Source organism: Mirounga angustirostris, unplaced genomic scaffold (assembly GCF_029215605.1).
Source record: "Mirounga angustirostris isolate CCGP_5_RB_7025 unplaced genomic scaffold, mMirAng1.0.hap1 SCAF_14, whole genome shotgun sequence".
NCBI classification, from domain to species: Eukaryota; Metazoa; Chordata; class Mammalia; order Carnivora; family Phocidae; genus Mirounga; species Mirounga angustirostris.
This window is the reverse complement of record NW_026991722.1, coordinates 79,950,369-79,975,001: the sequence shown is the minus strand read 5'-3', so window position 1 is coordinate 79,975,001 and position 24,633 is coordinate 79,950,369. Positions and strand designations below refer to the sequence as shown.

The following is a 24,633-nucleotide window of genomic DNA, read 5'->3' as shown; positions in this document are numbered from 1 at the left end:
GCGTGCAGATTAAAAAAGGGGGGGAGGGAATTGTTCAATTTAAATCCAAAGGGCTTTTCAAATAGACACTGTATCTTCATTCTTGGAACGCTATACTGGGCAATGGATCAGGTCTCCTCTGCAAAGACTAGGGGGGATTAAGGAGGTGAGTCCCAGGAGAATGAGGAAGTGGTTCTGGCCAGAAGCAAAGGGAACCAAGATTTATCCAGGGCCCGCTGCATGCCAGGTGTTTGGCATACATTTCTCTCATTTAATCTCTGCCCCAATCCTGGGAGGGAGGTATTATTATTCCCAGATTACAGGGGGCAGTATAAAACCGTGGTTAAGCGCTTATAGTCTGCAGCATGCTGCCTTAATTTAGATCCAGTTTCCCTCTTCACTAACTCTGTGAACTTGGGCAAGAGGCCTTACCTCCCCGTGCCTCAGTTTCTTCATCTGTAAAACAGGATAGTAATAGCACCGCCCCCCCAAGTGTTGGGGGATTTACTTAAGGCAGCCAGGCAGCGACCAGAGCCCAGTAACCTGCATAGCGGGCACTCAGAAGGCAAGTGATGACCCTTCCAAAGGATAGGAAAACAGTCTGGGTAAGGGCAGGGCCCGCCAAGATCACACTGCAGAGCTGGGATCTGACACCTGACCATGCCAGGGGAGGCCAAGGGGAAATCTCTCCTCATGACGAATGCAAACCCAAACGATGTTCATAGTCTTGAGAATGTTTTCCAAGAGACCAAAGGACTCGGGCCTTGGCAGCCCTCTGCCCGGCGGAAGGACACAAAGTTTCCTCATCAGGTCCCAGACAGCTGGCTTGGAGTCACCTCTGGCTCCTCCAGTTTTCTGAATCCCAAAGTTATCTGAATCCCATTAAATTTAAGATCAGAGAAGGGTTCATTATCTCCCCCCAAATCCTGAGTGTCCCTCACCCATCTGTATTTTCACTAAGCAGGGACAACTGCAGCCTTTGGAGTCTGAAGTCCCCCGAGCCCCTCCCCCTCGGTGGTCCCTCAGGGTCTCCACTGCGCATTAAATCGGGATCGCCGCTAGAAACTGTAACCCGGCAGGAAAACAATATTCACAAGGAAGCAGACAAAAATAAGTTACCTTCCAGAAAGCCCCTTGCGAGGGTTTTTCGGGTGCGCGCCTCTGCGCCTCTCCGGGGCTAGGGACCGATCCCCTCTAACCCCCCCGCCCCGCCTCCATCAAGCGTTCTAGAGGCTTTGGGGGCGCGTCAGGGTTTGGCGGGGAAGCCCGGAGCGGGGTGGGGGCGTGTGTCGGGTGTATTCAGGTCCGAAGCCTATAGGTGCCGAGTCAGACCTGAAAGTGGGCAAGTTGGGTTGAATCTGGCTCTCTCAGGAGAATTTCAATCAACCCACCTCCCCCAAACAAAACAATAGCCTCGGAATATTTTTTGAATAACGCAGCCGAATTCGCTATCAGCTTCATCCAAAACGGCAAACAAGCCTGCTTCCCTCGCCAAATCGGAAGCGGAGCTGAATTCAGGAAAAAGAGAAGGAGAAGGCCTTCCCTCGCGCTCTCCGCCTCCGCGGGGGTCCCATGCGACCCCCCCAAGACCGGGACCTCGGCGGCTGGGGCCTGGTCGCGTCCCAGCGCGCCGCGCTCCTCCTCTCCCAAACGCGCGCCCTCTCGCTGCCGGCGGCGCTAGGGTTAAAAGTTACCTCTCGGTTTCTTCTGCCTGCAGCCCCCCCCCGGGGGCCGGATGATGTAACCCCCCTCCCCGCGCCCTCCCCGCCCCCCTCCACCATGTGACACTTTAATTAATAATAGCGCCGTCAGCACAACAAACGCACAACACAAGGAGAAACTTGGTGTCCAGGGGAGGCCCCCGGCGGCTGGAGCGCGGCGGAGGCAGGCGCAGAGGCCGGAGGGCGCGGAGGCGAGGGGCGGCCCGAGCGCGGGGAGGGAGCGAGGCGAGCGGTCATGTGCCCGTGCCCCCTGCACCGCGGCCGCGGCCCCCCGGCCGTGTGCGCCTGCAGCGCGGGCCGCCTGGGTCTGCGCTCGTCCGCCGCGCAGCTCACGGCCGCTCGGCTCAAGGCGCTCGGCGACGAGCTGCACCAGCGCACCATGTGGCGGCGCCGCGCGCGGAGCCGGAGGGCGCCGGCGCCCGGCGCGCTCCCCACCTACTGGCCCTGGCTGTGCGCGGCCGCGCAGGTGGCGGCGCTGGCGGCCTGGCTGCTCGGCAGGCGGAACTTGTAGGAACGCGGGGCTTCTTGGTGGGGCCGGAGCCGAGACCCAGCCGGAGAGAGCAACAGGTACGCGCGCGAGCGCCAGGGCGCGGTGGCTGGGGACTGGTCACGCCGGGCAGGCTGGGAGCGCCCGAGCGACCGACAAGTTTGCTTTCTTCCCTTCCCATCTCTTTCTTTCCCTGCTCCCTTCTCTCGCCAGGATCGCCAGCCTCCTCCCCTCCAGTTGCCATCTCTCCTTCCAAGTGTCAGGTCCGCTGTGCCTGTCCTCTTCTTGGGCCATCTTACCACTCTCTCCAGTGGGATGGCTTTGGGCGGGGGGGGGGTACGGGGGGGACTTTAGTCTCCTCAATCCCCACCAGCGCCTCAAGTAAACACAGTTTACAAGCAGTGCAAGTAAAAAGTGTGTTTGCAATGAGGACGTAGTTTCACGGCCACGCCGAAGAATTATAATCTATCTCGGGTTCAAGGCAAGTCCGCCGTCCTCCTCCAAGCCGGCTGCCGTCCTAAGTCGCCAGTTTCCGAACCCTCTTCTCCCCAAGCGGCACTTCCCTCGTTTCTGTTCCCCGTTCTCCCGGAGCGCCTCCAGGTTTCCGGTGGAGCTGTCTTTCCCCCTACGGCCCCGCGCACTTTGCAGTTTTCCTCCGCTTTGCCAACTTCTTCGCTCTTTCGGCAACGAGGTGTCCCGTTTAAGGAGCTTGGCCTCCTCTTCACCAGAAAGTTGGAGCTGAGATGGAGAAGGAGGTGCCCCCAAAGTAGGCTGGGATCGGAGGCTGTTAGGGAAACCCCAAAGGGAAGTCTTCATAAAAGAGCATTTATTGAGCTCCTTCTGGGCGCTAGGCCGTAAATGTTTAGGGAGGGAATGTTTGAAAGCTTGCGGTATGCCAGGCCCTGCGTGCTGGTGGGCGTGGGGAGTGAGTATTGAGCGCCCACTGCGTTTGGTACCAGTGGGAGAAAGGTACTGAGCATCTTCTGTGCACTAGGCCCTTGGGGCTGGGGCATTATTGAGCACCAGCTGTGCGCCTAGGGGAGCAAACGTGTTAAGGGATTGTCTTCTCAGATCTGGAACAGAGCAGAGCTGCAGAGAATGGGGAAGGAGAGAAAATCAGCCTGAGCCCACCACAGGTGGATCTAGGGCTGGAAGGTGAAGGTCGAAGGTGAGAAAGCCAGCGGCCCCGGGATGCCACGACCCGCAGATGCCGAGCGCTCGGCCCCGGCCGAGCCCTGCCGTGCGCCGACACCCTGAGAAGCTGGCGCGGCGCCCGCGGGGAGAGGCGGCAGCCGGAGCGTGGGGGGTGGCAGCGCCGGGGGAGCTGCGGGGGTGCGCAGGGTGTGAGCCGGGAGCGCGGGCGACAGATGTCGCGTGGGCCGGCGCAGCCCGGGCGCTGGCGAAGGGAGGTGCGTGCTTCGGGGCGCTCTCTGCCCGGCTCCCGGAGGTCCCATCCGCTACTCCCCCTCGGTGGAGAGGGGCTGTCCTCGGCCGGAAGGGGCCGGGCTGGGGCTGCCGAATCCCAGGGGCAGGAACAACATTTTGGACTGGGCGGAGGGAGGGGTGGGCAGAAGAAGGGAGTCGAGCGAGAGACGCGAAGCCCAAAGCCTGGAATTTAGGGAAAGGGGGAAAGAAAGTGGAAGGACAGGGAAAGAAAAAGCGGGCGGCGAGACCAGGAAAGGAAGATGGGGGAGCTGGAGAATAAGAGAAACTGCTTGGAGAACAAGTTGCAAAAGACATTGGGAATGTGAATTAGAAGCAGGACGCACGCTAGAGTAGGAGGGCCAGGACACGGCTTTCTGCGGTCTTGGGGTCCAGGCGAGGCTGGGAGAGCGCTCTCTTCCCAGGACCGGGCGGTGCGGGATGCTGGGCGCCCGCCCCGGGGTGGGAGCGCACAGACCGGGCGCTCGTCAGGGCTGGGGGGTGCTCCGGGGCGGCGGGAGACCTCGGCTAGGGCTCGCGAGGAGGACCGCGGGCGCCCCTCCGCGCGCGGGCGGGGGGAGGAGCGGGGAGATGGGGATCCCACGCGGCAGGGGAGGGGTCCCGCAGCAGTTTCGCTGGTGTGGCTTCGGCGTAGGGTTTATGACCCCCCTCCTCACTTCGCTTCTGCCCCAGAGCTCCCGGCTGCTTCTCAACTCCAGGCCACCCCTGGGTTCTGCTTCCTCCTGGCGAGTCCCGCCTGGCGTCCCCTGCAGCCACACCCTCCAGAGTTCTCCTTCCTCGGGTGCCCTAACCCCGGAATGCCCGGCTTGGCTTTCCTGCAGCACCGCGCCTCACTCCCACGGGGACACCGGTGGAATTGTGTACCACCCGATTCCTGCGCTCCCGTCCGGGGGTTCGCCGGCCTTGGGCTCCCAGCCTCCGTGCCTATCCCAGAAACTATCCCAGTGCCTGCCCCTCTGGCCTTGCGTGTGCGTTTGACTTAACTGGGGGAAACCCATCTTTCCCCCCGCCTCTCCAGTAAGTTAGGGAGAAGTGAAAGAAAATCCACTGGAGAAAGACAGTTTGTTGAGTTCCGTGTGTGGTCCTCTCCACTTTTGCTACCCTAGAGGAGAAGTGGGAATGCTCATAGGATACCTTAAGTATTTCAGGGAGGCCTGAGTCAGCCCTATAGGGCAGGCAATTGTCTTAGGCGTCAAGGGTGAACTTCTTTTCAGCCTCCCCTGTGAGCCAGCAATGCTTCTCTCAGAAGTCATCATTAAATAAACACACACACACACACACACACACACACACACGAGACTCAGTTTTCCCCATATTTAAAATGGGGACAATAATAGTACTTCAAGACAAAGGTGTTGTCAAGAGGGTAAAATGAATTCACATCCAGAGAGTTCTAGAACAGTGCCAGATGCATAAGAAGTAGATATAAATGTGAGCTATTATGGTTATGATTGTGCATTTTATAGCTTCCTTTCCCAAAGCAGACAACATTCTGCCATTGTTAGGGGGCAGTTCCCCACCATCCCTACATGCCCTCTTGGGAATCAGGGCAAGCCTGACCAGGGTAGTACAGTGGTAAAGAGCATGGGTTTAGGAATGAGATGGGACTGGATTTAAGTTCCAACCCAGTAACTTGCGGGCAGTGTGACCGTGGGTAAGAATCATAACCTTTCTGAGCCTAAACTGGAGCTGTACCTCTTCTAGGATTGTCAGAAGGCTGATAGGAGAGCATCCATTTAAAGTGCCCAGTGCAGTGCCTGGCACTTAGCTCACTCATCAGAGGCTGTTACTTAATGGGTAATGCCATTCTTATTATTTCAAAGGGGAAACTGAGGCAGAGAGGGTTCACTTGAGTCCCAGAGGACTGGTGGCAACATCAGAAATGGGAATGGAGTTTCTGTCTTTGAGCACACAGCCCCCCCCATGATTTGGGGGTGCAGGGGAGGAGAAGACACGGGACAGCAAGCAGAGGGGCCGATGAGCTGTGAATTCCTGCACGAGAGAGATTCCCTTTCTGCAAGAGCCTCAGGGGAGGCTCCTTGGAGGCTTGAGGAGGCCAAGAGGAAGATGGGTGTGGTTTAAGCAATCGCTGGGCAGCAAAAATGCAGGAGGGGGAGAGAGGGAACCAGAGAGAGGGAACCAGGGAACCGGAGAGAGGAAGAGAGGGAACCGAAGATGCTTTCTGGTGAGCACTGGCTGGCAGGGGTTGGGAGGGAGGGAGAACTGTGCCTTGGGAGGAGGCAGGGAGGGAGAGAGAACACAGCCAGGGAATCTGGCTGGGAAAAGGGGCCACTGGTGGGCAGAATCTTGCCTTGGGGCTAAGAAGAAGGGGAGGAAGAGGACTCTGCAGGCCCAGGAAGCGACCTGGTCAGCAACAAGGAAGACAACTGGCCAGCAGCAACCTGCTTTAATGAATTAATGATGGCCTGGACTGCCAGCCAGACATGCTAACTGGTTCTTGGCAGGTACTTTGGGGACTCAGTGGTTAAACCTGGAGGCGCATCCCTCCAGCCTCCCACCCAGCCTACTGCACCCCTGCCAGGATTACTTCTAGAGCCTGAAAGCCTCAACCCGGGGAGGGAGCAATCCAAAAGGAAGGAGACAGCTGCTGGGGAGGTACCCCCCGGGAAGGGGCCAGATGTGCAGGACTTTGGCAGCCTGCCCACCACATGGTCCCTATCTGGAGTCACCCGCTTGCCTAGTGAGAGGCCAGGGCACAAGTGACTGAGCTGTCAATGTAAAAACAGCTGCACCCCGGGATAATTAAATACACCCCCAGATGTGGGCTGGGTGGATTTGGCAACCTCTGGCTTTTGACAGGCGGCTTTTCAGACCTATACTGGGGGGACGGGAAGGGGGAAGTGGGGGCTTCCGTTTCCCCTCTGGTCATCAGCAGTGTTATGTGTGATAGGATTTCATGGGGACAATGGGATGCCCCGCCGCATGTGACTTGCTTGTCACACAGCAGGTGTGCAGTCACTACGTAATGAATAAATGCATCAGTCAGCAACTATACAAGACAGGTATTCCCAAATTCAGCTTCTTTCACTTATTCAGCTGTTCATTACTGAGTAACCACTGGATGAAGGGCACTGTGGTCACAGGAAGGACCATGACATAGAAGGCCCTGCCGTCGTGGACATTTTAGTGGGAAAAGACTGATGATAAGTTAGTACAGATCATTCTGGTTACTATTGCTCTGTGACTAGTTACTCCAAAGCTTGTCTGATTATGCTTACACGTTCTTTGGGTTAGGGATTCGGATATGGCATAGCAGGGGTGACCTGTCTCTGCTCCAGGCTGGGTGGGGGCCGGAATCACGGCGGGCATGGGGAGGAGGTAGTGGGGGATCTTCATTTCACCTCCTCTGTGGCCTAGGCTTTTTCCCAGCATGGCAGCCTCATGGTGGTCTGACTCTGACCTGGTGACTCAGAGCCCCAAGAGCAATTTTGCTCTTCTGACCTGGCTTCAAAAGTCAGTTAGGTTAGAAATAAGTCACAAGCCGGCGCATATTCGAGGGGAGTGGAATTAGACACCGCCCCCTGGGGCAGTGGCAAGGTTCTAGAACAGCACGTGGGACGGGAGATAACGTGGCCATTTTGGGATCACACAATCTAACACAGAGATAATTTCAGAAAGTGCTAAGGGCTCAGAAGGTATTACAGGAAGGTAATGTAATAGAGAGCCCAGGGGACTCCTCACCTGTAGTGGTTAGGGATGCCCACTTTTCAGGAGGAGCCAGGGGGCCGGTGACTTGAATGACGAGAAGGAGCAGGCCACATGAAGAAGGCCTGCAAGGAAGGTGTTCTGGGCGAGATGATAGCAAGTCCAGTAGGCTGGGAGGTGAGACTTTGCTCGGTGTGTCTGAGGAAGAAAGAAACCTGAGGAGTGTGGCTAAAGCCACATGAACTTGGGAAGGAAGAAGTCTGAGAGGTAGAGAGTGGCTAGATGAGGCCTTGGCAGGGAGGCTGAGTTTGGTTCCAAGTTCAATAGGAAGAAGGGGGTGAGAAAACCAAGTTCAGAGAGGCTTTCATCAGTAATGAGATTGCAAGGGGGAGGGGGAGAATTAGATGTGACACAGTAAAGAGGACTCTGTTCCATTGCCATGCACTTGCATGATGCATTGAGCACCAGCTACAAGCCAGGTGCTGGGATGCAGGAATATAGGGATGAACAAGTCCCAGCTCCTGGCTCAGAGGCTCCTAGACTTCAGGAGCCAGAGAGCCTGGCTCTTACTCTCACCCCAGCCTCTCAGTGGAAATGAACGAGTTCACCTCCTGCCAGGGTCTGCCAGATCCGGATTCCTGTACCAGTTCACAGATGCCCAGCCTTCAGTACCCTCCGAATGTTGTGGATACTGGCTGGATTTCCATCACATAAGAAATGTCACCATTCAACTCAGCCTGATCTCCCTGTCTCTTAGCCTGCCCTGCTATTGGGTGGGGGATCTCTGTTTTAACCCATGTCAGTGAGATGCATCCTTTTATTCCTGCTGGATGCCCAGGGAAGGAGAAATCTCCTTTACCCTCCTGTGGAGAGAAAATTGGCTGCCTCCACAAAGTGTTGCCATCATTGGACCTTTGCTCCGAAGACCACAGACTCGGGCAAGATGGAATTAAATTGCTTTGGGAAACTTTATGTAACACCCCCTTTTTAAAATAGCTTTTTCTTGGTTGCAAAAAATATTACAAGTTCCTTATTAAACATTTGGAAAATGCTGAATAAAAGACAATTTTTGTCAGTTGTTTTTATCTTACTACTCACTGTTAACATTTCAATAGACTTCCTTCCATTTTCAAAAATGCACTGATGGGGACTTTAGCAAATGGAATCACTAGCTCTAGATATTTATTCTCTGTAACCTGACTTCTCCAATTTTGGAAAGACATTTCTCCACGCCTTGTAATATTTCCTGTGACACACTTATTCTATCGTAGAGCATATCTACGACACATTTGCTATTTCATTATTTGACTGTTCCACCATTTACCTTCCCAATCCACTATTGTTGGACATTTAGATTGTTTCCATCATGATGATGAGCATCCTTGCGTCTAACTCTTTGGGCACATCATGGATAATTTTCTGGGTTTTTAAAAAGATTTTATTTATTTATTGGGGGAGGCACGGGTGGGGGGGCAGACGGAGAAGCAGGCTTCCCGCTGAGCAGGGAGCCAGATACGGGGCTCAATCCCAGTACCCTGGGATCATGACCTGAGCTGAAGGCAGACGCTTAACTGACTGAGCCACCCAGGCGCCCCCATGGATGATTTTCTGAAAAATGCCTCCAAGTGGAACTTTGCTATCAAAGCATATGTAAACATTCTTTCATTGTAACAGTTGTCTAAAGGGTATACAATCTTGTAAAGGTTCAGAAGGGCTTTCTAGACAACATTGCCATTCGTTCCCATGTCTCAGTCATGTCCCTGGCTTCTTGAGTTGGCTGTTATCATCCTCAGCTAAATCTGTGGCCTTTTCTGTGGAATGTTCTTCGTGGAACACACCTCTAGCTATTGCTGGAGTGCCTGAGAATGCAGAGGACTCCTTGCATGCCCATCCCAATGTTGAGGAAGAGCTCCAGGTCAGAGCAATGTTACTAAGGGTTTGGAGAAGCTTCCCTGCCTGCCTGGCTCTGCCTATCACCATGGCACAGTCAGGTACCATGTACATCTGATATTCTTTGATCTAGCACATGGTACATAATAAATCCTTAAGGACGCTAACATACCGATCATGGGGAAACTTAGCTTTTGGTGGGGGGAGGTCTTCAGAGAGTGGGAATGTGTCACGGGCAATGGGATGGATTTAAGAAGAGGTACCACTTTCAAAGACAGCCCAGATTTAAAATGTTTTAGGTGGCACACCATGGGGCCTAAGTCTTGATTCTGAAAATTTAACCATTGGTATTTGTTTATTGTAGTCACCCAGATTCATGCGGAGGCAGGACAGCTTGGTGGAAAGTGACATGAACTCTGGAGTCAAGCTGCTTTTTGGGTCAGGTCCAGATCTGCCATCTACCAATTGTCCCTTTACCTTCTGGGCAGTATGGGGCACTTAACTGATATTCAGAAAATGGTAGAAAATGATAATTGGGAGTGCGAGATATGTGATATTCTTATTTGGAATAAAATTCAGTCTGTGGACCTGTAATCGTAATATGGTGGGAACTCCTAGGGGACTTTTTAGAGCCTTTTGTTTAAAGCAGTTCTGAGTTTTGTGTCCCCCACTCTGTGGCTCACCAGCAGCCTGCTTAAGCCACTGTACCAGGGCTGGAAGAATCTCCAGGACAGGACTTCCCAACCTGGGCAACACTGGCCTCCAGGTCTCGTGAGGGTGCCAATCATGTCTATTTTGCCCATCACTATATCCCAGCCCGGGCATGGTGACTAGTGCAGAGTGGGCATCCAGTAACTACTGAATGAATGAATGAATAGATAAATGAATGAATTTGGGGGAGGCCTCAAGGAATTTGGGAACCCCAAAAATTACACATAAAATTGGTTGCTTTCATACTCCTAAGTTTCTCCCTACTTGAGAGAGAAACCAAGGCTTTGATCCAATCCTCAAATGATCTATGACCCAAAAGGTCAGCATTCTAAAAATATAGCCAGAGCTCGACAGGACTTTAGAGACCACCTAACCCAACTCCCTTACTTTCCAGACAGGGAAACTGAGGCACAGAGATAGCTGCTGAGGGTTTAGATGAGGTGACCTTCAATGCCATCTGACTCTAAGGGTGCCTCGGTGTCTGGGCAAGGGTTCCAACCTCATGGTCTCCCGGCTGAACCTGGCCTGCAGTTGGGTTTTGTTCGACTCCCATGGCTTTCCCCACAGCACTGAAAAATCAGGCACTTTCTTGTAGAAGCTTGTATTTCCAGTTTTTCTTGAACACATGGAAAGATCTGACAAGATGGAGTCTGTATTCCTGTGTGGTAGCAAAGGCTTGGATGAGGAACAGAAGGCCCTTTAGATGGGACACAGACTCTCTGCTTACCGTGACCTCTTCTGAGCACACTTCACTGGGTCCATGCATACATTTAAATTTGCAACCCCTGCTTTCGGGGACCACTTTGTCAGACATCCTTTGATGCATACACACACCCACATACATACGCTATTTTAAATAAGTGAGATCATCTGTTCGTGTTGTTCTGTAATCTGCCTTTTCTCCACTAAAAATAGATTGCTGATCTCTTCCCATGTCAACAAAGAAAGGTTTCATCATCCTTTTTAATGGCTGCATGGTGTTCCATTGTTGGATGAACTGTGATTCACTTATTTGGTCACCTCTCCAGGGACATTTATGCTGTTTCTAATTTGCTGATAGTATGAACGAGGTGTATTCTGGTTTGGACAACTTTGCAAAGAAAAAAGTGCCTAGCAGTGAAATTATCGGGTCAAAGAATGCGCATGTTATAACATGGGGTACACCCGCCGAGACTACTTTAGAAAGGGTCTGCCCATTTGATTTGGTGTCAGTTCTCTGCTGCCTTGCTGTCTCCCAACCCTCAGCGCTACCCTTCCGGAAGTCCAGTTAGTATGCTTGCAAGGTCCACCTGCTATAATTTCATAGTGGCCAGAAGCTCTTAGTTCTCTGTTCTCTCCTCACAGACTTTCCATAATCAATAACCACTCACTGAGGCACTGATAACTATTCACTAATAGCTGGGTACTGGGCACAGGGGGTCACCATCCCTTCTAGTAGCTGCCAAATGGCCTCTTCCTCTCTCACATGCCTCAGATCCAGCCTTCTGCTTTTTCTTTTCTTTTTAAAGATTTATTTATTGGGGCTTCTGGGTGGCTCAGTCAGTTAAGTGTCTGCCTTCAACTCAGGTCATGATCTCAGGGTCCTGGGATCTAGTCCCACATTGGGCTCCCTGCTCAGCGGGGAGTCTGCTTCTCCCTCTCCCTCTGTCCCTCCCCCCTGCTCATGCTCTTGCTCACTATCTCTCTCTCAGATGAATAAATTTAAAAAAATCTTTAAGAAGATTTATTTGAGAGAGAGCAAGAGCATGGGCGACACGGGGCTCAATCCCATGACCCTGAGCTCATGACCTGAGCTAAAACCAACAGTCAGATGCCCAACGAACTGACCCACTCAGGTGCCCCAGCCTTCTGCTTTTTTGATCCCCTTACCTACCTTCTTCTTAGCACCCACCTTCCTAGGTGGGCAGCATGAACTATAAGGATGGAGATTGAAGACACAGACCAGAGCAGTGTTCCCTCTAGGAGGATTCTGCATGGAGACCTTCGTCCCCATAGTTCTTAGGTGCTAGGACTGACTGCTGGTCCCATCTGAACTCCACAGTCAAAATCAGCACCCTAAAACCAAAGATGGAGAGTGGGGAAGTTGCCACCATTATTCACTTGCTCACATATCCACTGTCACCCAGCAGGCTGAAATGAACACCTACCTATGCAGGGCATTGTGATGGGCTCTGGGGACATAAGGATGAGGGCGAGAGACACAGTGTCTGTAAATGGGAGGCTTAGAGCTGGAGTGAAGGGGGCTTTCCTTTTATTTCTATATCCTTCTCTGCTGTTTGAATTTGTAACTTAACACTTGCGCAAATAGCAAGAGCAAAAAAGGTATTTTTAAAAATTAAATATTGAGACCTCTTAGGGGACCCAAGAGTCTTCATCTCAGATACAGGAAGAAGCGAGTGAACCTCTGGCTCGATCTACTGCTGCAGTGGGGCTTGCCATTCACAGCTTCCTACCTTTGTGCCCACAACAGGGTGATAACACGGTGGCCCAGGGAGGCAGGACCCTGAGGTTCCATGTTCTCCCCTCTGCCCGCCTGCCCCCGCCACACTGTGGGTGCAAAGTGGAAATAGGGACATTTTTCTTAAAAGGCAAAGTTTCACGAATCTCTTCAGCTGTGAGCTTTGGTTGTGAGTCAGCATTTGAGAGAGTTTTTTAATGAGCCAAGTTTGAGGAAAAACATCCCAGGGGCAGGACAGTGGCTCAGAGCGGGTGGTGGATTTTGTTTTTTAAAAATACAGCTGGCCCTTGAACAACATGGGTTTGAGCTGCACGGGTCCACCGATATGCAGATTTAAAAATAAATAAATACAGTACGTACTGTCAATGTATTTTCTCTTCCGTGCGATTTTCTTAATTACATTATCTTTTCTCTAGCTTACTTTATTGTAAGAATACAGTATGTAATATATACAACATACAAAATATGTGTTAATTTGACTGTTTATGTTATGAGCAAGGCTTCCCGTCAACAGTAGGCTATTCATAGTTAAGTTTTGGGAGAGTCAAAATTTATACGGGGGGATTTTTGGTTGCATGGGGCATCAGCACTTCTAACCTCTACGTTGTGCAAGAGTTAACTGTAGTTGTATTTATTTATTTATTTGTTTATTTTAATTTTTTTGAGAGAGACAGCACGAGCAAGCAGGGGGTGAGCAGAGGGAGAGGGAGAATCTCAAGCAGGCTCCACACTCAGCATGGAGCCCAACACGGGGCTCCATCTCACGACCCTGAGATCACGACCTGAGCTGAAATCAAGAGTCAGAGGCTTAACCGAACGAGCCACCCAGATGCCCCTGCGCTCTTAACCATTACACTATTTTGCATATCTGTACACCTCTTTATATGGATATATAGATAAAGATATATAGATATCTGTATGTTTGTATAGACACACACACACACATACAGATATACATATTCATTAAAGGAAAAAAGATCTGGGATCATGCTATTTGGCCATTTGCTCTTTTCAATTAAGAATCATAGCACACTAGCCACTCTGGAAAACAGTATGGAGGTTCCTCAAAAAGTTGAAAATAGAGCTACCATATGATCCAGCAATTGCACTACTGGGTATTTACCCCAAAGATACAAAAGTAGAGATCCGAAAGGTACGTGCACCCCGATGTTTATAGCAGCAATGTCCACAATAGCCAAACTGTGGAAAGAGCCAAGATATCCATCGACAGATGAATGGATAAAGAAGAGGTGGTATATATATATAATGGAATATTATGCAGCCATCAAAAGGAATGAGCTCTTGCCATTTGCAACAACGTGGATGGAACTGGAGGGTATTATGTTGAGTGAAATAAGTCAAACAGAGAAAGACATGTATCATATGATCTCACTGATATGAGGAATTCTTAATCGCAGGAAACAAACTGAGGGTTGCTGGAGTGGGGGGTGGGGTGGGAGGGATGGGGTGACTGGGTGATAGACACTGGGGAGGGTATGTGCTATGGTGAGCGCTGTGAATTGTGTGAGACTGTTGAATCACAGATCTGTACCTCTGAAACAAATAATGCAATATATGTTAAGAAAAGAAGAAGAAGAAGAAGAAGAAGAGGAAGAGGAAGAGGAAGAGGAAGAGGAAGAAGAAGAAGAAGAAGAAGAAGAAGAAGAAGAAGAAGAAGAAGAAGAAGAAGAAGAAGAAGAAGAAGAAGAAGAAGAAGGAGAAGAAGAAGAAGAAGGTAGCGGGAGGGGAAGAATGAAGCGGGGGAAATAGGAGGGGTAGTCGAACCATGAGAGATGATGGACTCTGAAAAACAAACTGAGGGTTCTAGAGGGGAGGGGGGGTGGGAGGATGGGTTGGCCTGGTGGTGGGTATTGAGGAGGGCACATTCTGCATGGAGCACTGGGTGTTATGCACAAACAATGAATCATGGAACACTTCATCTAAAACTAATGATGTAATGTATGGGGATTAACATAAGAATAAAAAAATTAAAAAAAAAAAAGAATCATAGCACACTTAGGGGTGCATGGGTGGCTCAGTCGGTTAAGCGTCCGACTCTTGGTTTTGGCTCAGGTCACGATCTCGGGGTTGTGGGATCGAACCCCTCATCAGGCTCTGCGCTCATCAGAGTCTGCTTCAGATTCTCTCTCCCTCCCTCGCTCTTTCATTCTCTCTTTTTCAAATAAATAAATAGAACCCCTCATCAGAGTCTGCTTCAGATTCTCTCTCCCTCCTTCGCTCTTTCATTCTCTCTCTTTTTCAAATAAATAAAATCTTAAAAAAAAAAAGAATCATAGCACACTTAGATCTACCTCATTCTAATACACAGGTAGCTTAATTTGTTAATCCAGTCTCCTATTGATGGACATACGGGATGTTTCCAAACTGCTGCTATTACAAATAAAGCTGGAGGGAACACACTTGAGCATATTTAGGTGACTACTTCTATGGGCAAGCTCGCTAGCCTATCGTGTCCCATTTAAGATCCCTAGGAACATATGCGCAGGTGCCCTCTCCAACTGTGGGCTGTGGTCACATGGCCTCCACTGGCCACGCAGAGGCGTGCTTCTGATGTTCATCTGTCACTAGGGACACCACCCTGCAACCAAGACATAAACAGGCAAGGGCACTTGTCCATGTAGCTGCGCTGGGAAGCCCTTAGAAAGACTCGTTATGTGCTTAATGATTTGCAAGTAGGAAGAGTGAAAATCCTTTGCTGGTCCTGCCTAGTTTTGCAAGAACATGCCATTCCTCCCGTGGATGGAGCTGATCCGTGCCGTTAAAATAGAGTTCTCTACCCTCTCCTGATACCATCGTCATCTTCCCTTCATCACCAACAATCAACTGACATATCTTCGCAGCCTCACTCTGCATAACTTTGGGATGCGTCATGGTCCCCTGATTGAGCTGTACATATCACTGCCTTTGTGCTTTGCTCTGGCCCTTTCCCCACTTAAATGATCCTTGCTTCTTCCAGTTATGGAAAAAAAATATGAATGCATCTCTTAAAGGCCCAGTTCGAATCTTGGTTCTTCTCTGAAGCTTTCCTAGTGAGCACGGCCACATCTTGACTTCTGGCCTGTCCATACGCCTGTGGTCAATGGTCTTCTGCAGTTCCAGCCTCTGGCACGTCACGTCTCCCCGAGGGAGGCTGGAGGCACATCGAGGGCAGGCACCGGGGCCTTATCAAGAGCACACAGAACAATGCTGAGCACAAAGTCAACATGCTCAGTAGCACATAGATGTGGCTTCTTTCTCTCTTTCCATCCTTCCTCTTTTGTGCATGCTGACGGCAGCATAATCATCTCAGGCTAGTGCTGCAGGGTTCCACTGACTTTTCAAACATCAGTGTGACTAGGAGCCAACAAAGTGAGTTTTTTAGGGGTTACAAAAGCTGATTTTTGTAAACGAAATGGAGTGTGTTTATCAACTGAGTTGGTGGAGGACTGATTCAGTATCCCGTGAAAACACAGGGCAGCAACACAATTATGCAGAAGTTGTCCTGTGCTCTGCTCTCACAGGACAGAAGGGGAATGGGGGCTTAGGTGGTGACAGAGATCTTTTGCCTCTACCGAGCAGGTCAGAGCAAAAGGACTGAGGTCACTGATACGGATCCTGGCGAGTGTCAGCTAATGTAGATTGTGGGGTCCATGGGATTAGGACTCACTTCATTCGTGTATCGTATGTATTGATTAAGGGTGCAAGTAAGAGGCAGAGAGGACCCCCAAGCTAAGTAACCAGAAAAGAACTTAGTGAAGGTTCGGTGACAGAATGTGGACAGGGTTTGGGAAACCAAGGAGGAATAACACAGTACCACTGGGCTGGCCACAGAGGAGAGCCAGTCCACCCTGGCCTGAAAGGTTGAGGCGACGGGGGGAGGAACCCGAGCCTGGAGGGGGGCCTGGAGGGCAACCAGAGAATCGAGCCCAGCAGGCGCTGTGGCCAGTCTGTGGCCCTGCAGGATAGGAGCTGGGGAATACAGACCCTGGTCTCGTACCCCATCAGCACCTTCTGTTGACTGGACCCAGCAGGAAAACCTGTTGGTGCAGTTCATACTGCACAATATCCCAGATTCTTGCCAACTCAGAAAGTGATCTCTCTCCCACTTTGTGCCCTACACCACTTGATTTGTACCGCTCACATGGCACATCACCCACCGCCTGCTTTGGACTAACATGCTGTACTCTTTGAACTTCCAGCCCATGCTAACTCTCTAGCCTCATCCCTCCCCGGCCCCATCGCCCAGGCTTTGCTGGAGCCTCATCAAGCTCCTTGACCTGGTTGGGGTATTTCATTGCTCTGTTCTTGCTTTTGTCCTGTTTCTTCCCTTCCTTTCTGCCACTCCCCCATCCCCTTCCTCTGCTCCCTCTTCCTCCTCCTTCTGACATGATTCACCTGCCAGAAAACCCATCCTTTTGAAGTGCACAACTCAATGGTTTTTTATTATATTTCCAGAGTTGTGCCAGCCATCCCCACAATCGATTTTAGAGCGTTTTCATTTCCCCCACAGAAGCCCTATGCCCATTAGCGGTGACTCCCTAACTCCTCCCTGCCCCCAGCCGTGGACAACCACTGATCCACTTCTGTCTCTAAAGACTTGTCTCTTGTGGGCATGTCACCTCCACGTGACATACTCACATACCGTGATCTTTTGTGTATGGCTTCTTTTATTTAGCAAAATGACTTCAGAGCTCATCCTGATTATAGTGTGTCAGCCTCCTTTTCCTGGCTGAGTAATACTCTATTGTATGGCAATACCCCGTTTTATTTACCAGTCGATGACATTGGGGTCATTTCCGATGTTTGGCTATTATGGATAATGCTGCTCTGAACACTGATGCACAGGTTTTTGTATGAATATATGTTTTTTTTTTAAGATTTTATTTATTTATTTGAAAGAGAGATAGCCAGAGAGAGAGCACAAGTGGGGGGGGGGAGGGAGGCGGGGAGAGGGAGACCTGACGTGGGACTTGATCCCAGGACCCTGAGATCATGACCTGGGCCGAAGGCAGATGTTTAACTGACTGAGCCACCCAGGCGCCCTTGAATATATGTTTTTTAAATAATTTTTTGAAAGATTTTATTTATTTATTTGAGAGAGACAGAGAGCATGAACAGGGGGAGGGGCAAAGAGAGAAGCAGACTCCCCGCTGAGCAAGGAGCCCAATGTGGGGCTCCATCCCAGGACTCCATGATCATGACCTGAGCTGAAGGCAGAAGATCAACCAACTGAGCCACCCAGGCACGCTGAATATGTTTTTTTTACATAATGTTTTTGAAAGATTTTATTTATTTGAGAGAGAAAGCACTAGCGGGGAGAAGGGCAGTGGCAGAGGGAGAAGCAGGCTCCCCATTAAGCAGGGAGCCCTATGTGGGGCTCAATCCCAGGACCCCGAGATCATGACCTGAGCTGAAGGCAGACGCCCAACTGACCCGACTCATTCAGCCACCCCTGTTTGAATATATGTTTTCTGATTCTTGGGGGTATGTGCTGGTTTTTCTGCCCTTCCCAGAATGCCTCATCTTATCCTGGCTAATTCCCTAGCATCCCTCAGTCCTCTGCAGGAGTCTGCCTCTTTCTCTCAAGAGCTCTGACTCCCCCTTTCCCTCATGGGATCCCATAGTTCGCGTTTATCCAGACTGCTCTTCACATGACAATGTCATTGATATCAAGTTCTTCTCATCTCTTTCTGTTGGCTTCTGAGCCCCTTAAAGGGCAAGAACTATGTCATTGGATTTGTAACACCTAGCATGGTTCTTGTTATGTTGGGCAGTGAACGAATGAATGAATGAATGAGAGCAGAGACTGTCTTACAAGCCTGCCTTGACTGTGGATCTGTGAAATGAATAGATGAAGGTCCTGTTCCTGATTTGGAGGAGCAAAGAGGCAGGGTGGTTCTACCTGCTCTTTTTTAATCACAGAAGATGCTTACGTCTGAAAACAGAAATGGGGGTGTGTGCGTACCAGTATTTGTTTAGGGAAGGCTGCTGTGTGGACAAGGCTTTGGCTGGGGTGGGGGTGGGGGTGGGGGTGGGCACTAAATCTAGCTTCTGGGGACCCTTTCCTCCAAATCAGAGCTCTGTATGTAGCAGCTCTCTCCCATCCCCCTCCACCTCCTGACGTTCGACATTCGGGGCTGGTTGTACACAGGCTCAAGGCACTGACGTCATCCCCAGCAGCTGTCTGCACGTGCCGACTGACCGAAATACCAATCTTTATTTCTGCAGGTTGGTGAAAACCCTGTGTCCTTGGAGAAAGCTGGTTCCTGTTTTCCTGAGGGGGAGCCCGGAGCTTGAAAGGCCACAGTTGGCACTTCGAGAAGGAAGTGGAGAGGAGCCTGGAGCAACAGAGTAGCAACGCGGAAAGGGACTGGGGAAGCCCTTTGCATATCCAGCTGCAGAAACAGACACCCCAATGCTATTTACGTACAGCTCTATATATAAAAAAAGAAAATATGAATATTACTACTCAGTGCATGTCTTGTCGAGGACACAGTCCCCTCCCTTTTCTGCACCTTCCCATGTGAACTTTGATACTTCCGTGTCTGGGGCACCGGAAGAGAGATGCCTACTGTGTACCTAGAAAATCTGCAAAGACTGGTGGGAATTAGCCCCAGAGTCGACCAACCACCTGGGGAGGGATGCTGGTGGAGTAAGCGGTGAAATTGCAAAAGGCAAAATAGAAGGAAAAAAAAAAAAAAAGAAAGCGAGGAGGACAAGGGGCCAGTTCTGTAGGGGCAGTCTGGGATTTCTCCATTTCTAAGAGTCTTGATGAGTCCTAGTCTCTCTGTACCTGTGTAGGTAGATAGCCAGTCCCACTGTCACATCAAGACAAATGGGATTTTTTTTTTTTCCCTACCAGTCTGGTGTCTCTGGTGCTTCACTTAAATTTTGCTGGTGCTGTGTTCTTGCTGGTGCTGCCGTGGCGTTCTGTTGCCAGACTGCAAGGCCAGGGAACAAGGGAGATTTCTATTTTGCTGTTTCAAATTCTTTTTTAAAGGGACAAGTTGCAAAAGTGCCACTTGAGAGTCTCTGCTCTTGATCTGTGGGGATGAAAAATCCAGAGGTGTTTCAGAGCAAACCTTGGGGTCTGGGAGGCGGGAAGGGAGGGGGGAGGGTGCTGAGTGCTTGCTGGTTACTGAGGTGGAAAGCTGACCTCATATGTGACTTGTCCTCTACGCCCACGAAAGTATCCCGGGAGTTCAGCGCATGGCCTCCCTCACTCCCCAAGGGGATTTCAGGGCTTAGGTTTTATGGATTAAAGAGCCAAGAAATGGCTACATTCTGGTCAAGGGTGATTTATAAGCAAGAGGCACTGGGGGAGGGAGCAAGTCATTTAAATGAAATGCACCAGCATCTCACTGACTGACAGAGGGTCTGATTCTCCCCCCACCCCCCGCCCCAGGATGAGCTACTATTTTCAGAAGTTTCTAGAAGGGCTAAAAAAAAGATGTGTGCTGGACCGAGACTTGGCTGCAAAGACTCTTCAGGGAGCAATGATTATTTTTTGCTTTTATTTTTTAAAAAATGCAACCCCCCCCCCCCAAACTCTCCCCAGGTATTATTCCTCTGTGCTGGGTCTCACAGTGCCGTGTGCAAAGCTGAGATGGTGGGGCGCCAGGCTGTAGGGTCAGACTGTCATTCTGCAAGGCTGGATCTGCAGGTCACCACCCAGTTCCTATGGACAGGGGGTCCACTGGGCTGATTAGCAGACACCCTTGCCGTTCTAAGAAGCCAGCAGAGGGATCAGCCGTTGTTGAAGTTGACATGGGGCTGAATTATTCCCCACAGGCTTTGTTGAAAAATTACCAGGTCCTTTAGAATGCAGGACCTTTTAGTTCTGTTGCAAGCTGGGAGCTGTCTTTCTTTTATCCATGCCTTATGTTTTCCTAAATAGACTTTTAAAGACAAATGTAACCCAAAGCTGCTGAAGGTGAGGGCAGCCCCCCACCCCCACCCCCAGACAGCTTGTTGATGGAGAACTTGCTTCCTTTCATTCCGGGGGCCCTCCCCACAGTTATGTTTGCAGGGGATGGGTGTGTAGGCAGGGTCTGCAGAGAGCAGCAGGTGATATCCCCACCAAGCCACAAACTTAGAGAAGGGCAAATTAATTAGAATGGTACGAAACACAGTCCCTGCCTCTGTATCGTCACTTTCTGAGCCAGACACTAGGGTCTTTCCAGCTCAGCCCATTTTCTGGGGAGGGGGTTTTCATTACTATAATGGTATGTGATCACAGCTCTTTGGTGCCTTAAGGCTGCACCTTCAACACTGCAGTGGGACCCAGCTGACCATCTAGACACAGGGAAGAGGAGAAAGGTCAGAGAATCCCTTTCTCAGCCCCGACTTGCCTACTAGCTTCTGACATTTCCGAGGGAGGATCCAAACTCCAAATGCCCAGGTTGGCGTTTGGGGCAATTTTGATTTCAATGAAACCACACCGCTGAGAACTGGGCACCCTTGACCTCCTGATGGAGCTTTACAGCCAAGTCCCTTGTATATATTCTCTTGTATTAATAGAATCCGTGTATTTATCTAATCCCGGCTTTTTCTTGCACATCATTAATTTGAGTGCACTTCTCGACTGCCCCGATTTTTGACAAGGGGTTGTTTTTAATGCTTGTTTTTATATGAGATTTGACTTCTTGATGGACATTTGTATTAGGAAATTGAAGCATGATATATATGTATATATTGTCTCCACTGTCTCTGAGGCTGCATTACTTGGATTGCATGAGATAGTGGGGTGTTTTTTTTTTTTTTTTTAAATATTTCCACAGTGTGCAAAGTGCTGGCACCATCCCTCCCTCTCTCCCCCGCTTTTCTCCGGCTGCCAAGGAGTCATTGATTTTGATTAGCTTCACTGCAGAGCGTCTGTGAAGAGAGGGAGAGGGAGGGAGGCTTTGAAATAAATTTTAAAAAAGACCTCATATCGGGTTTCAGCAGACAGCAGTGTGTGTGTGTGTGTGTGTGTGTGTGTGTGTGTGCGCGCGCGCGCGCATGCGCACGCATGCATGTCCGTGCAAAGCAGAGGGAGGCCTCTGAGATCATTGTTTAGGTAGCTTGCTGCATAATGAGGCGATGAGCAAACAGAAGCGCCTCCTTCCTGATGGTGCTGGTTGCTCTCAAAGGGTGGGGGTCTAGGAGCCACAGGGATTGGAGCCTCCTGGGACTTCAGCATTCCCATTCCAAATTAGATCCATTCCCTTCTGGAAGCTTCTCGCCCCATCCCCCATAAGCAAGTAAGATCTCTTTACCCCATTTCAAATTTGGGGTTCCATTTCACAATCTTTCTGGCACAGATGTAGCTGGAGTAACAGGTTTGGCGGGGGTGGGGGGGGAGGCCCCTTTCCCTCTCTGGCTGCTGTCCATGGTCCTAGGCCATGAGCATCTCCTAGAACCCGGTTCCCATTTTGTTTTCCTCTCTTTCTTTGGGCTACTGGAGACTTCTTTTCCACACTTGTTGCAGTGGTCTCATTTAAGAAATTCTTTTCTATTTTGATGAAAAAAATGGTGATTTAAACAATATTTTCACAGAACAATGTGACTTTGGTTTCACAATTTATGTAGCTGATCTCGTACTATTATCATGTTTTTGACAGTGACAAAATATCACTTCCCCTAGTTGGGAAATTGGGGGAGTCCACCTCTGATCCTGCACAAGTATCTTTTGGGGACACTGGTTTGCTACTGTGGACTTTTTGAGTGTCCACCTGGTATCAGAAGCTGCAGTGATCAGAACGTAGGTTTTTTTCTTCTATGTTGATACCAATTCCTTTTCTGAATCTTTCCTTAAGTCAGCCTGAGCCAATCAGAGAGTCAGATGCTGCTTGGGGGCTGAGGGGGGACAGGCTAGACATGCTGGCCTAGTCCCATTGTGATGGAGGATGTTGATGTCAAAAGTGTCATTTTAAAGCTTAAACCAAAAGTTTTTAAAAAATATATTAATTTATTCATTCAATACCTATTTATTGAGCACCTACAATGTGCCAGGTTGTAGAATCCCATCTGGGAAGAAACTTACGTATGGAGCATGGAGGGGCAGCCCTGCTTGGAACCAGGTGATGCTAACTGTCCCTTTTTAGTCTGGTTCATGGTCTTTAACAGATTTGTCAGGTCATCCTTGTGACCCCAAGCCTTGATGGCAGAATGTTCTCTAGTATTTATATTTACTGAGCACCGCACTGTCATGAAGGCAATTCAAAAGCCTGTGATCTCAACTCACTCCCAGCACGAAAAGACTGGTTCTTGCTGCTTCACATGGTAACGAAAGCCACCATCTACAGCGTGCTCACCAGCCCTGTGCTGAGTGCTTTACATGTTTCCCCTCCATTATTCCTCATACCCATTCTGGAAGACAGTAGGTATTATTCCCATTTTACAGCTGAGGAAGCTGAGACTCAGAAGTTTTGCAACTTAGCCTAAGGCTACACACACAGAGTAAAGTGGCCGAGCCAAGATTTGAACTCAGGTCTGTGTGACCGCCGCCCCCCCACCCCCAAACTCATGAGCTAACTGCCCTGCCACACTGTATTCCCTCCTGAGCTGCTCCAGGGCATTTGCTAGTTCAAGGGCAAGCACAGCCTGGGGCCCAGCAGGGAGCGAGGGAGCCTGACTTAGATCCACTGTAAGGAGTATTGCATTTGGGGACACTCCAAGACAGGCTGGATGGTTTAGTTGGGGATTTTATGTATTTGTTCCCTGCCATTTATGTCCTTAATTCCTATAAGGTCCCTGGGAGAAGCATCTACTTTGTAAACAGGGCCTGTTCAACTTACTTCCTAGGACATGGGAAGCTTTTCTCACCTCTTTCCTGTCCCCTCCCCGACCTGAACCCTTAAGTCTTTTGCACTATAAGTGCCCGGGAGCCTATGTGTGTATGTGGCAGGGATGGTTGTGGGGGTGTTTGGAACCTCAGTGAGGCCTCTGGCTCAGCCAGAGAGGCAATAAGCTTGGGAACATTCCATTCTGGGTTCTAACCTTGCTGGTTTGTTGTGCTCTTTTGTAAGAGGAATTTCATACCTTGGAGACGCTTTGTACATATTTGTAATGACTTTATTAAAAAACTGGTTGTGTGCTTCCAGCCAAAGGCCTTTGTGTTTTCATTTCCTTTTGAAAGGTTGGTCCCCAAAGATCATGGGAGGATCTGGCTGTGCACCCCAACCTTCCCTGGGACAGAAGGCTACACACTTAACTCCCTTCTCTGTCTTATTTCTGAGAACTCCCCAAGGGGAGGATTGGCCTGAACAGTACCCTTGGGATGGCCAAGAGGTTGAGGGAACTTGCCTGATAGTTCAAGATCAGTACACAGAACCATCACTTACTCATGGCGTCATGTAGATAAGCCAATGGCCATGCAGATCTAGGTCTCCAACTATGGGAACATGGGTCTTTCGCCTACATTCACCTGGTCTAAGATGCTCTGAGCGATCAAGTTGTAGTCTTTTCCTAAGAATGGTGGGCTGAGGACAGGTTGTTTTTCTAGATAATAGATGTTTTCTTTTCCCTTGGGGACCCACCCCTTCCCCACTCTCAGTCCATGTGACTTAGAGGCGTTGACCCTATCCTCCTGCCCACCTCTGTCCCCACTGCCAGGGTTCAACACCTGATGCAGGCCTGACCAGCAGGGCTTCAAGTCCAAAAGGCTAAAGGGATTGGTTTGGGGCCAAACTAATGAGTCTACCTCAGGATTCCTGCTGGAGCTTTGGGGAAACAGAAGCTCTTTGCTGGGGTTGCTAAGCTGGTGGAACATGAGCATAGAGCTTTTGGAGGACCTCTTACTGCCACATGGGATGTGACTGCCTGGAAATGAAACTGTCTCAGAGGAAAGCAGAATTGAGGGATGGAAAGACATGATTCTAATATCACCGGAGCCCCTGAATCCAGCTATACTCGAGGTCCATACTGTTACATGAGCCAAATAAAGTCTTTCTCTTACTTAAGCCATATTGAGTTGGTTTTCAAATAATTGCAACCAAAAAGTTCTGCCTGACGATGTTTTTGTGACCGGTTTCATAACAATGTCCTGAGAAGCATGAATTGTCACCTAATGCTATTAATTTACATTTTAAAATACCCATCATAATCTGGCACCCAGGCAAACCCATCCTGAATCACTGGCATGTACATTCTGGGTCTGTCATCTGATTAACCACTGTGGTGGGCCCTGCAGGTCCCCTGCCCAGATCCGTTCTGAGCCTTTCTACCAGTTCTGCATCCCCATCCTGCTCCTTCATGTGCTTTGTGGCACCTGGCACCATCAGAGACTCGGGGCGTCC

The 24,633-nt window shown here is 50.1% G+C and overlaps 1 protein-coding gene across 1 annotated transcript; it reads left to right on the top strand.

The window, feature by feature from the left end:
• The first annotated feature begins 1,811 nt into the window (after nt 1-1,811).
• Nucleotides 1,812-23,427, top strand: HRK (harakiri, BCL2 interacting protein). The gene is made up of 2 exons (XM_045887557.2): nt 1,812-2,267; nt 18,584-23,427. Exon 1 carries the CDS (start codon nt 1,936-1,938, stop codon nt 2,209-2,211), a length of 276 nt encoding a protein of 91 aa, XP_045743513.1. The 5' UTR covers nt 1,812-1,935; the 3' UTR covers nt 2,212-2,267; nt 18,584-23,427.
• Nucleotides 23,428-24,633: the final 1,206 nt, after the last annotated feature.